This window comes from Telmatherina bonti, assembly GCF_933228915.1.
Source record: "Telmatherina bonti genome assembly, chromosome: 11".
NCBI lineage: Eukaryota > Metazoa > Chordata > Actinopteri > Atheriniformes > Telmatherinidae > Telmatherina > Telmatherina bonti.
The window spans coordinates 30,316,782-30,331,375 of NC_136629.1; the positions used below are offsets into that span (position 1 = coordinate 30,316,782).

General features: G+C 39.0%; 1 protein-coding gene across 1 annotated transcript; it reads right to left on the minus strand.

The window, feature by feature from the left end:
- Positions 1-5,034: 5,034 nt before the first annotated feature.
- On the minus strand, positions 5,035-6,724 carry hmx3a (H6 family homeobox 3a; the record flags this gene model as incomplete). The annotated part of the gene is made up of 2 exons (XM_079249155.1): positions 5,035-5,639; positions 6,436-6,724. 2 exons carry the CDS (start codon positions 6,722-6,724, stop codon positions 5,035-5,037), a joined length of 894 nt encoding a protein of 297 aa, XP_079105281.1.
- Positions 6,725-14,594: the final 7,870 nt, after the last annotated feature.

Below are 14,594 nucleotides of genomic sequence, written 5' to 3' on the forward strand. Positions count from 1 at the left end.
GTGTGTGTGTGTGTGTGTGTGTGTGTGTGTGTGTGTGTGTGTGTGCGTGCGTGTCTGGCTGCGGGACAGCTGCAAGGCTGAAGGTTCGGGCATATTATCCTCGTTGTTCTGCTTTGTTTGGAAGCCCGAGACGCATCGCAAAGGCTCTGCTTTAATGAGCACGTCAGACAGCACCAATATAACTAGGTTATGGTGTTCAGACAGCTTTAGAGGAAACTGAAAAATAAGACCTGGGTTAATTGTGGACTGATGACATCAGATTCTGTCGTCATCATCGGAGGCTTCTGGATTTTCTGCGCGTAAATATCCCCAAATTGGCAGTAAGGCCAGCAGCTGCTAAAAGATGTCACTAAAACGCAGGGAGGGGGGAGGCTTTACTGAAGGGGAAAGGGGGGGGGGGGGGGGGGGGGGGGGGGGGGGGGGCGCAAGTATGTGAGGGCAGTTGGGGCGGATGCTGGATTTATAGTGGTTACACATAAGGCGTGAAATTTGTAATGTTAAAAGGTTTTTTTGTTTTTTTGTTGTTTTTTTTTTTGTAATACAAAGACCCTTGTCAGTAGCCACCTTCATCCCTTTCAGGCGACTTTACAAAGTGAGATAGGTTCATCACGGATAGTATAGACACAACTCGCTGCTGTTGTGTTGAAGGGAATAAATTACAAGTGTTGTTTTTATGTCAGAGTTGGCGTTTATAGACCAGTCATCCTGGCCGAGCGGTGCATTTTCTTCTATTAGTATGGAAATGGTCATCCCATACATCTCTGCATCTGGAGGCCCGGCGAGGCCTAAAACAACAAGAAGCGGGCCCAAGTTCGCGCTCTATCACACTGATAGGTGGTGTACGGCCGCCCTACCGCAATAACAGAACAAGATCTTTAGCAGGAGAGAAAGGTCTGGGAAAGACAGATGAAGTTATGAGGCGCGTTGATCTGGGAATCAAGCTTCGATAAATATTAAACAAAGACTCTCTACACGTGTGTATTATGATATATGGCGTGTCCAAGTCTAGAATAAGGAAATTACCAAAGAAAATGATATCAATAAATTTTCTAAGTATAAACGTTGATTATGTTTCGATTTTCATTCAAGAAAGCGGGCCTCGCTCTTTTTTCAGGAGGCGTTTGGGTGCGTCCGTGCGCGCACTTGTGTGTGGGTGGGTGTGCGTGCGAATGAGAGAGAGAGAGAGAAAGAAAGAATTGAGAGAGAGTTGTAAACGCAAGCAGAGCACCCGAGCCCTGGAGGTGTACAATTTATGTAATCTGAGTGTGGAAATGAACTGGGTAATTTATTGGAAAACACAAAGTCAGGAAGATTGGATCAGTACAGCCTATCCAAGGGCTCCTATCCATCAAGTTCCAATTAACAACCTAACCATTGAGTTTTAATGGCTTTCCAATCTACTGCCCTGATAGACTCATCAATTCCTCGGGGAGAAATTAAGAAAATCGACCGCCCCACGGCGTTTCAGTGTCATTCTTCACAGCAACTATATGTCAAATTAAAAACACAATTAAAATTTAAACTGTTCCAATCAGACGGTGCCCCGCAACCTATGTTTCACTTAATAGAACTTTGATGAAAATCTGATGTTCGCATTCAATCAGGAAGGCAATGGCATGGGTATAAAAACTAGATCTGCTTTTCAAGAAAGTGTCAAGATGACTTGCTTAAATGCAGAATTTTTTGACTCAACGGGAGGTGCTGGTATTACTTTTTTGGCCTGTAGCTAACTATGGATTTACTAGCAGTGAGTATCTGTGAGGTAATCTCAGTAGGCTGCATGAAAAAAGATTTTAAGGATTTTCCAGAAGTTTGAAGAATCAAGTTTGGCTCCTTTTGTCAGAGGGGCCCACTAAGAGGATGACTTGTTGTCCTATTGGAAACTTTAAAGCAATATTTTCTTTACAATGCTGGACTCAAGTGATTTTCTTCTTTCATAATAAAGATTCTCTTGTCAATACTATGCTTAAATAGCTATACCTTAAAAAAAAAAAAAAAAAAAAAAAAAGAGTCCAGACAGGCAGCAGCTATAGAAAAAAGGTGAGCGTTATACAAGGTGTAGGGCCAGCTCTGAAACTCCCAGCGGGTCTTAAAACGTGCCATTCAACCCTCCATTTTAATGCAATACACCGAGCCGTGTCCTCCGGTCACGTCCATTTGTCCCCGTTCGTGCAAATGTGCTTTATCTGATTTTGGCCCCACTCCCTTTCCTCCTTTACATAAAGATGTAACACAAATGGAAATTATCGAGTGGTAATTTTTTCAATTTATGCGCGCAAATCAAGGTCAGAAGCTGAGCCGAAGCTGTGTGCGAACGTTGCTCTTACTTGACGCAGCGTGCTGCAGACGTTCACAGATCGATATGTGCCAGAGGAATAATGCCATACTAATCTATTAATTTGCGGTAATGGGGCCGTGGTGAGTGTGCATGGTAGGTACACGTCAATACTCGGGTGATCTGATAATATTTGAATGAACCCTTTGTCTCTTGATGAGGTCATCATAGAGACTTTATAGCTGACTGATTAATTTCCAATAACTGTATTAGCCGCCAGATGAAAACAATAAATAGTTTTTAAGGTTATTTTGACTGAAAAATGCGCCTGTCTCATATATGTTCATCGCATCTGCTCAGATTTGGCTTGGAGTTGTTTTATTTTTTGGTGCTGTTTCCAAAGTTTGGGAAAAGCAAAAACAGTGTTTACTAAATGTTTTTAATTCCCTGCACTACAAGCTCAACAGGCTACCAGGACTTTTTTTTTTTTTTTAAACTATGAAACTGTCAATAGTTTGGCAGCATGTGCGTCAAATACCACCAGTCCTTGTTAAGAGTTTTTTTTTTTTTTTTTTTTTTTTTTTTTTTTAAGTTAAATATATACTGAAGAAGACCAAAGTGTTTTTATTCAACAATGACCTCTGATCAAAGTCTGGAGGAAGTTTTTTCTCAAATCAACTTGAATAAAAATAATAAATAAGGTGTGGATGCAGCTTTGTTCGCATCATGTCCAAAGATTATCTGCGTTAAAATATTATTCTGTAGTTTAATTTAAATCCACTGATTTTCTCAAGTCGCGTGAAATCTTGTGGAAGGGTCTATCATCCCCTCACAAGTTGCATTCCTTCTCTAAAAAAAATGCACTAAACAATTTCATCCCCATTTGTCATTTCTTTTATCTCTTAGTTGTGTCTGTTGTTATATGGATCAACTTACCACCAAAGTCATCCATTTCTAGACGTGTGGAGTGACACCTGTACTCTGTAGTTACAAAGTACCATTTTAATAATTAATATGTAATTTGAAATTTTACGTCTTCTTTTACACTTTTTTTCTTTTTTCTTTTCATATGGATGAACAGGTAATTTGCTTGCTACAGGACAGTTTGGGTATCAACGGTGGAGACGCTCTGAGTTAGTGTTTTATTCATTATATTATATATTTAAAAATACACACACACACACACACACATCGCTAATAAGACGGGTTTCCTGTACGATATTTTAAAAACAAATTACGCAACTTGTACAGCAATTATTCATTATAAAGAGCGATGATTTTCTACTGTAAGCCTCTTGCCATATTCTGACCAAATTGCAGTCATTCTCTAGTTTCCTGCACTGCTGATTCTCTGCGCATTATTGGCAATAAAACCTTAAATATGACTCAGGCAATTATGCCATTCGGCTAACGATCTATCTACATGTACATGCACACACATCTAGGCTACAGGCTGCATAGGAAAGGCACAAGCACGCGCGCACACACACACACACACACACACACACACATATTATCACGTCCATGACAGAAAAGAAATGGAAAAACAGACAGCAGTTCATACTTGGAGAGTAATTTACTCTTCTGAATACATTACCCGTAATTTTGGAAAGATGGTGCCAATTACGCATCTAATTGACCGAATCACTCTTTATGCAAAATAACGTTTTAAAGTACACAATAAGATGATTAGAGAAACCCACCTGCTGTTGCTCCAAGTGATCGTGCATGTGCGTGTGCGTGCGCGTAGCTGTGAATTGAAAATTTCCCTTGGTTTTTTTAATGTCAGCCAATAAAATTCTGTCCGACTGCATTTCCTTTAAATCAGAATTAAATTTTCTAATCCCTTCCAGGAAAATAATAAATAAATAAATGTAAGGAATACTCTCCATTTATTTCACAACATGATTCAGCAATACAATATCAAAACGTCGTCTTTACTGTACAAATGAGAAGTCACATGAGGACCCCTCATTAAATATATACATTTACTTTTTTTTTACACCTTACTTTTGACCCCCTGTTCAAAAACACAAAGTGGCTGAGGAGACTTGTGCTTGAAAGACCTGTCTATGTGGAAGGAGTGGGAGAAACTATTACAAAAACATAAAGATACGTGTGTATTTTACAGCTCTACAGTGTCTTGATTGTCCCTCGTCAAGCGCCTGAAAAAGTTTTTTTTTTTAAAAAGGGGAAAAAAAAACTACATCAAAGCCTCGTCAGTATTCCAATATGAATAGATGACAAAACATGTTTCCCGTTTAGTGGTTTCATTCATTCACAGCACACAGTCACCATATTGCACATCTTCGTGTCATTGGTTGTGGAAATGTAAATAAAATAAAATAAAAGTGTTAGATAATTAGTAAGCTGTGACTTTGGGCCGTGAGATTTTTGTAAACAAGGTAGTTTTAGTAAATTACACAGAAATGGCCTGTCCAGGAACAAGGATGACACATAGTCATCAGGCGGTGCCAGAGGGTTTGAATCCTGAGGTGATCGTCTGATAATAATAATAATAATAATAATAATAATAATAATAATAATAATAATAATAATAATAATAATAATGTGTAAACGGCACCCTTATGTAAAATAACCATTTATTTGCCAAAATAGGTCCATGTTTGCCTGACAGTGACAGCCTCCTCTTATTTATTTTTTTTTTCTCTTTTATTAGTATGCTGTATAAAAATATTGTCTTTTTTCTGTACTTTTTCGTGAGGTTAGATACCAACTGTTGCCACAAAAACTCCGCTTCAGACCGGTCTGAGCAGCGGCACAGACGTCACTATGGGATGGGAATAGTAGACACCGGGATGCGGGAAGGTGAGGAGCGGCTGGCTCACGGGCACGTTCGCAGCGGCGCCCGCGCCTTCCGAGGCGGAGTTCTCGTGGTAAAGGATGGGCACTCGGACTATCCTCTGCGCGGCGGCGTGGCTCAGGTTGGCGGCCTCCAGCTCCGCGGCCAGCTGTCTCTTCCACTTGTTTCTCCTGTTCTGAAACCAAATTTTCACTTGGGTCTCTGTCAGGTGGAGGGAGGCGGCCAGGCCCGCTCGCTCCGAGCTGCTCAGGTAGCGCTTCATGTCGAAGGTGGACTCCAGCTGGAACACCTGGCTCCGGGAGAAAACCGTGCGCGTCTTCTTCTTGCGGCACGGCTTCTTTTCCTCGTCCCTCTTCTTCCACTCCTCCAGCTCGTCTTTTTTGGCTTCTTCTGTGTCGCTTTCTTCCAAGATGATCTCATCACAGCTTTTGTTGTTGTGCTCGTCTTCTTCGTCCGGCTCGGATTTGAGTACCAGATCGGGAGAGTCTCTGTCCGTACCCGAGGTTGGAGAGGAGTCTCTGGCTGCTGGTTTCTCAGTAACTGGAATGGGGACAAATGCAGGGAGATGAACACAGTGCTCTGTGTGTTTGGATATTTATTACAGCCTGTTGATATCAGACATTCAGTGAGCTAAGGGAAAATAAATAATGCCTGGAAAATGGCTTGCCTCCAACTAAATATAAACCATTTTCATGTCTGAAAGCACTCTTGTCAAATGTATTTCGAACAGTAAACGTTAACATCGTTTTTTTGTTAAATAAGTATAATTATGTTTTAGTTAAGCAAATTCGATTTCTTAAAGTCCTTCTGTCAGCAAATATGTCTTTTCAGTGCGTTAATTTTTAATTTTGTCACTCATATCAACGTGCTGGGATCCCATGTGTAAATCATAGAAAGAGGCAGGTAGAAGAGGCTGTCAGTGGCCAAGCCTCGGGGGGTAAGATGTGCACCACGAACGCCAAAAGACAAATCAAAATCCCGCTGCGCATTGTCACTCAACCAATGATTTGACGATGTCTGCGTCATTTTATGCACGGTGTTACTTTATTGATCTATTATCACACGTCGTGGCATAGCAAAACAGGCCTTCATAGAAAAAAAAAAGGTGTTAAATCATTGCAGTCAAGACAGTGATAGGGATTTCCATCACGAAAATAAACAATATGTTTTATCGGTTCTTTTTCTGGGGAGGAATTTGAACTTTGTTGTTTTTTGCGACCATTACTAAGTTGCTGCTGTTATTTCTGAGAGATTTCGCTTAGTTAACCTGTGTTAGTCGTTGAAAGCTTAAAACATCTAGAAGGAATTGTGAAAGTGTCGCAGCTGCGCGTCTTACCTTCGGGTCTGTGAAGATGAGCTGCTGAGCTGAGGGTGTATGGGTACCACCAAGCCGAGGTGCGCTCCAAGTAGTGTGCCGGGAGGCTGAACCTCTGAGCGGGCAAGTCAAAGCGTGGAAAGTTGAAGTCCCCGACCTGGGAAAGGGAAAATCCTCCCTCTAAGGCCGCCTTGGTTGCAGCCAGCACCGGTTTGGGCTTGGATGGTTTGCTATCACAGTTCAGCAGGTTCTTAATGAAGAAAGGAGAATCCTTGGCCGGAGCGCACGCCTCTTGCGTCGTCTCTGGCATCGCTGTTGCGGTGGTCTGACCGAGGAGGACCACGAAACCAGGATGTTGTTTTTTTTCTTTCTTTTAAGTGCGAAATCGGCTAAGCTGATTTTCAGACTGTTGATATCCTGACTGAGAGTTGTTCTTCTTTTATCGTTCTCCTAAACTCGATTTCGCACCACGTAGAGCGCGTCAAAATACAATTCCTATAGGCTTTAAAAAATAATGAAATGAAGTATTTTACAGGTTAAGAAAAGACATGCACCAGCGTGGACGTGTCTCATCCCGGAGTCTTCCGTCAAAACGCAAAGCGTGTCCACCGTGTCAGTCAGTGTGGCGTCTGATGCTAATGATGAAATAAAAATGTCATCCAAGTTAAATGCGGAAAGTATAGGCGATTGGGCATGTACAATGGCAAATGGGATTAAGGGAGAGACGGTGAGGGGAGGGAGAAAGAGAGGGAGAGACCATCCTCCCCTCCCTGTGCGCTCTGGCTGCAGGCTGTGTGCGCTCCCCTGTTATTGGTCTCATACAGTCCAATTAGCAGCAAATAAACACTGGACTTTTACCGCGAAATAAGGATGGTTTGGACCAGAAAAACAGCCAACTGTCCTACTGCAGGTGGCACAATTTAATGTTTTATTATAAAGTACTTTGTTTCTACCTTCAACTTATGGGACGACAAATTGTCTGAAAAATAACGAAGGAAAAAAAATCTGTATTTTAAACATAATCTATGAAGAATGGATAACATGTATCTATTTGTTTCGCAGGGCCTAAACATATTTTAATTTAGTAAGTTCTCTAAAACATTTTTATTACCTTAAATTATAAGCATTTGATTCAAAATTACATTCCCATTAGACGTGGGAGTGAGGTCTTAGGTTAACGCTACACAACGGGCCCTACTCTCAATATGATTCAAACTCATCAAAACAAACTCCATAATGCAGTCCTAAACAGCAAAATGTCAGAATTATATGATTTAATATCATCAATATGAAGTCTCTTGTGCAGAATTGGTAATTAACCTGCTTTCATTCTGATTTAAACAAAATGAAACGACATTGTAGTCGCCATGCCTGCCAGCACTCTTAATCGTTAAATAGTCCCTGATTTTTATTTTCTTCGTACTCTCTGAGGCACAATATGAGAAAAGGCCTGAGATCAGGCTGCAGCTCCTCAACGTGTCACCAATGGGCGATTAGATTCATATTTCTAATTCATTGATTTTTTTTTTTTTTCCCAGCCAGGGCCACTTCCACCATGTCTGCGGGTCGCACAGTCACTTTTTCATCCCTAATCGATTTCGTTAATTCATCCCACAGATTGCACTCTTTGTAAATGAGCTATGTATATTCACTCATTGATATTAATTGACTTGTTAAAAAGCCGTTGTAGTGGTATGGATGAACAACGGAGAGACAGCGCCCTCTGTGGGCCAGCAGGGGGAAATGCACGTGATGAGAACGTGTGAGTGATTGATTTAAGCCTCTTGTTGGAACAGAGGCTTTATATTGTTGTAACATTGTGGAAACTCATTTTAACTATGGGGACAAAAACTGTCCCTTACCAGATGAAGTACTAATCTTGAAGCTATAGCTTCTGTCTTAATGAGAAAACAAAGTACATTGTTTTATTAAAAGTGTGTTTTAGTATTTTGTTTATTTATTTACACCAATAGTTGTTGCATGCGCCAACATGTTCTCATAAGTAATTTAAGTTATTAGTTTATTTACCAGCTAAAGTGGAAATGTCGTGTGAATAGTATGATACAAGATAGGCCACCCTTTTCATTCGCTACTGATATTTTAACGTGTATAACTCCACAAATCAATAAATATTCCATAATTCTAACAATATTAAGGGGGGTGATTTGAAAACAGTCCTATTTTGAGATATCTGGTGGAAAGACTTTGATCTTCTCCATCCAGATCATGTAGTTTGGGGTTTTGTTTATTTGTTTAAGTTATTGTTGCTTTAATAATGATACAGCGTAAAATGAGGTGTGTAAAGTTATTTTAATATCCCTGATGATGTTTAGATATTGTTGGTGTATGACAAATGCCACTTTTACCATACCATCTTTTGGCTTTGGTAGTACGATTTTTTTTGCAACTCTGCTAGTGATGGCACAGCATAGTTCTATGACTATACCCTCATTGATGAATGTGGGAGGCACAAAAGTATAACTGCATTCATTACAAAGACTTTGGAGGCTAAAGCAAAGTATTCGTGCAACCTTCCTTCACATCAAACAAATCAGTGGCCCCTCATGCAATATACTTGTGAGCACTGTCACCCTGGAGGAGACCACTCCCATCTTTCATTGCGAGATAAAGGAGATCTCTCTGCAATGATTTATAGCAACTCTAACTGGATGAAAATTACACCCATTTAATTCAAATCTGTGTAACAATTTACACTACCTGGAAAATCTTTGTTGAATAGGAAGGATTTAAACATTGTATCGTGTGGTTATGCAGTGTATGGTTTAGAGCTGTCAACACCATGCTTTACTTTTATCAAGGTTGTCAGAAACGCTGAAGAGAAACAAAGCAAACTAAGATCCCAGAAACTAAGATTCTGTGTGAAAAATATGCAGCTCTTCCTGTGCATTCATTACAAACACTCTGCCATAAGGCCTCTAAATGCTCCATAAGTCTATTTTTCTTGCTCCTCGGGTAGGTTACTATGACTTTTATATTATTTATTTCAAAGTGCCCAGATATTGATTATTTCACAAGGAAAAATGACAAATGGCAGGAGAGAATGACACGGTCAGCAGGTTCTATTAGAGAAATGATAGTGTTGCTCATGGTTTGTTAAAAGGTCCAGTTTAGATACTTTATAGGTTTACATCCATCATCATCTAATGACCTATTTGATGAAAAACACGCGCTCTGGTGACAACAGCCCTGTGCAGCCAACTTTGCTTTGTAATTGCTCCCATATTAAATATAGATTTTTGTTTTGATATCTTGTGAGAATTCCTTTCTGTGGGTCAGAATTGTGATAAAAGACGATGGCAAAAGCTCAGAGGGAGAAAACTGGGAAGAGAATGGAGGAAAATAGGTGGCGAAGAGATGTTGACAGTGGAACTGTGAGTTTGTTATTGAGTTCTAGGCAGTGATGGAAGAAAGATTCACATCATTTAATAGGGTAAAAATAGCAATAGATACACAATAACACAATTAAAAGTAAAAGCACTGCTGTAAAAAATAAAGCAAAAGTCCAAATGACAATAGTTCCTACATAATCAATGAACTTTGTATTCAAATATAATGTAAAAATGTCCCTATAAGTTGAATCTGTTAATTATTTAAGTTTTATTATTAGAAATTAATTTTAGCATCCAGATAAAGATTATTTTTACTTTATTTTCCTATTTATTATTTTCCTCTAATAGCCTAAGCTATAAATTGGCATTTTCTTGGTATAAAAAAGATTTTAAAATAGGATGTAAATACAGTAATGCCTTGCTGTAAATATGGAAAATCATATAAAAAATGACAGTGGTTATTTCTGCTCAATGCAATTCAACACAATCAGTTAATCGAGTAAAAAAACATTTTTACCTACGCAGTGACGAGCAATGTGAGCAGATTAACATGTTTTATGTAGATATAAGGATTTCAACTATGAAAATTTAAACCAGTAAAGAATTCAAATCTACTGTACGTATTATCAGTCTCTGTGTGAATGATTGTACTAATGAAGCAGAACTCTATAGTGAAAGTCTGTCTGATAAAACTGGACGACCTGCAATCCAAACCTGCTACCCACTGAAAACATTTAACTCTGAAACAACAGAGGGGGAGCTGAATGTTCAAAATGTCTCATTAGGCAAGAAATGGAAAACCTTTCGCCTATCAAAACTAAAATTGATGTGCCTCCTGAATTTACAGCATCTTATGCTGTTGTTTAAGGGACAAATAATTAACTTTATGATACAGAAGGTATATATTAGCATATATAAGAAATCGGTCGTTTATCTTACCTAAAGCCATTTAGTCATAGATTTTTATTGTATTTTCTATCAATTATAATATTGAAAAGCATTCTATCCATCCATTTTGTATTCATACAGTCACAGCATCCTGATCTTAATGAAAATATTGTACTTGAATAATAAAAACATACAAATTTTACTGCAGGTGTGAAGCTTGAATATAATTTTTTTGAATCAATAAAGTTAATGTTAAATGTAGTTTTTATCTATTCATTCATTTATTATCTGAATTGCTTAGTCTGATAAAGGGTAGCAGGGGAGCTGGAGCCTATCCCAGCAGTCTTCTGGGCAAGAGGCAGGATACCACCCTGGACAAGCCACCAGTCTATTGCAGTTTTTATCAATATTAATATAAACCAGAACATAATATTTAACTTAAAATTCTGTAAAGTAACTCGCAAACAACTTTCAAATAAATGTAGTGAAGTTACATGGGGAAAGTTGATAATGAAAAACAGTGAAAACAATTAATTATTTAATAGTTAACTGCCTACAAATTGGGTAATTATGAAAAGCATATTGTGCTTTTCTTTTGTTTGACAAATACTTTAGAATGTATTAAATGGGTGCTATATGGTGCATGCGTGCAGCTTTATGATCATGTTGTCATTAGATAACCTACAAGGAATTCAAATGAAATACACACAAAATCATTGTATCCTGCTGCAATGAGCAAAAAGCAGTATTCATCACTAAAACTTGCACACTGTGTCCTTGCACTCTTAACCATCCACTCCAGCTACAACGAGCCATTAAACAAATGAAGGCCACACAGAGATTGTTTAGATTTAAGTATTGCATTTAAAGGAATTAGTGGCCGTCCACTGACCCAGCAAGCTTTAATTGGGATTGCGCAGGTATTGATTGTATGTGGCCAGGCAAATCTTGAATTACAGCCTGATTAGCTTTTATGTGGTGCCTTGCACCAGCCATTTGAAATAGCTCAGTGTCATTTAGCTGATCTTAACTGAGAGGAATCTTGTTACTTCCTGTGTAAATGGCAAACCGCATGTAAAGATGAGGATGGCAATTCCTCTGGCAAATTGCAGTCTCTCTCTCTCAGAAATAATCAGAAAATATGTTAGCATGTACCTTATGGGTACAAAGAAGATATATCCTCCTTTTTGATCTCCACTGTTCTCATTTTATCTACATTTTATCACCCTTTCTCTTTCTTTACTGTTTCCCAGCAGAGATTATGACCTCTGTAAGGTTTGGATGGAAACAGTCATTGAAGGGATGTAGCCCTTTTTCTCTATTATGAGCAGTTTTATCAGCGCCTTCAGGTGTCCAGCCTCACTGTCCATCCTTTGTACCTCCAAAAACTCTTCCCTGGATCGTCAGCTTTTACCTTGCCTGCCTATATGTGTCATTACAAGTCGGTAATCTGGAGAGAGTAGCAGAAAAGTTCTCATCAGTGTCAGTCTGAGATATAGATATGGGCTGGGTAACAAATGGCCAAATGCACAGGCAGCAGAGCACACCATCAATAAAGCAATTTCTTGTGTCATAACAGCTACGCTTTTCCTAAAGCCAACCTTTCAAAACTTTTCCCTCTGCAAATCGCTGCAGCCCCACCATTAGAGTCCTGCCTTGTGAATTTAATGGATTCCGTACAAATAATATTCCACCATAATGGAAAAGGTTGAAGTCACTGAAGACAGATGAAGCCATAAACACGTATAATTGAGAATCAAAGACCGATAAATTTTAAACTGCTATCCATTTTCTCTTTTTAGATGATGATCTATGTCGGTTCAACTGCAGGAAAATGGAAGAGATTATGGGGGAAAATTATAACAATAAATTTTCTAAACATACACCTTGATTATGCTTCGATTTTTTTTGGAAGAGTAGAGGGTGAAGGAGGGGGTTAGAAAGAAAGCTGGGATTGCTGAAAGCTTGCCGGCTAAATGGCACCATAAAATAGGTTCCCTGCTCTTTTGCCTGCAAAGCGTAGGCATGCCCGGAGGTGTGATACCCCCCTCACACCCCCCAAATGGGGGAAATGAATTGTGTAATTTATTGCAAACGTGCACACAGTGAGATTAGATCAGCATATCCCATCAAAGGAACAACAATCAATCAGCCTCTAGTTAACAGCTTGAAACACATAAACCAGGGCACCTAATGGCTTTCCAATTTAACAGATTGATAGACTTATCCGGTCCTAAGGGATGAATTAAGAAAACTGGGTACTTTCACACAGGCACTGGCACTTTTGACAGGACCTTTCCCCCCTCTAGCTTACTTACTATCTATTCTTCTGAATAAAGAGACAAGGTTAACCTCAAAATCAAGAGAATGTCCATTTCTCCCTCTTCTCCCTTTTTTCTTTCTGTTTAAAAAAGCGTGCTGGAGCTTATTTGTTATTCAGATGAGGCGGGAGTGGAAGTGTGTCAGATGTGGAGAATGGGCTCATTTTAATGACCTGATTATCGCGGGTCATTTGGAACTGTGAAATCAGGGGAGCTATTCAAAGCCACTTAACAATATCTAAATGTGACCCCAGCGATCCATTCAACCAAGAATGTAGTTTAAAAAAGGGAGCTTGTTTATTTCAGATTTTATTAATCATATAATTGATTGATGCAAACTCAGCCACATGAAATATTTAAGGATTAGTTAGACACTTTGGGAACTGTGTTAAATGGCAGGATTTACTCTTCTGTGTTTTTGCAAGCACACAGCCAACTCAGCAGGAAGCCTGGAAACAAGGTTGATAGCAAACCCATTCAAACAAAAGCAAAACTAAATGTCTCATGTTAAGATAATAAAATAACTTGCACATCTTGTTTAGTAATTACCACAACTCCATTAATTAAAGAAATGACACATTTCCATGTTCTAAAAGCGTATAACTTTCTGCAAATTACTACAAAATAGTTTAAGTTAGGATCATTTCCTGATGGAAATAACAGTACTAAAGTTAAAGGGGCTCTATTATGCTATTTCTAGTTTTCTGAGCTGTTCTACAGTATTGAATACTCATCAGACATATTAATGGCGCCGTTTTTTATCACCTAAATACATGCTTGAGTTTTCCAGCACTCTTTACGTTCGGTTTTCATGGCAACGGAAACAACTGGTTTTTGAGAGGTTTTGCTCCTTCAAAATTTTAGTGACATCCCAGGTTAGGGGTCATCTTTTCTAGGTTGTGCATGTTCACGAGAAGAAAGCCACACCCACCTTCTCTGCTCAGTGTACGGTAACTACTCCTAGCAGCTCACCAATCAGACGCAGCCCGCAGGTAGGACACAAGGCGGAGCTTTCTCTGTTTGCTTGTTTCTGGCAGAGGCTGATCTGAGAGGATCAATACAAAGTGAATGAAGGGGTTTGTGAAAAAAGCTTGATTATTTCTCCCCCTTCTGGACTTGCATGTTAAAATAAATTAGACTGAAATGTGCATGATATAGTCACTTTAAGGAAGAAGGAAGATGATGCTCAGAAGTCCAAAAAAAAACAGAGAGAGTTTCTGAAAAATAATTCAGAGTAGGGATTTTGAATGCCATTCGTCCAGGGTCACTGTTGCTGTTTCAGCACTTGACTGAAAACAGTCATTTTGCAAAACTTGACAACAAGTTGTTGAGCTGGGAATCATCTAAAACCTGCAGGATGGTGGTTCTTGAAGGCTATAGTTGAAAGGAAGCAGCGATAATGTCAATGCTGTCCCACATCATGCATCCAGTATATAAATGCTGTAAAAGAGTCATACAATTCTTTTGAAAGAATAACAATGAAAAAGATACTGTACATGAAAAATTAGCTAAATGCATTAATATTGCAGTATTGGTAATTCTTTTTATTTTTTAGCTCATGAACTTACTGACATTACAGTTGTTATTTGAAGCTTAATTGAGCAATTATTAGGTTAAATAA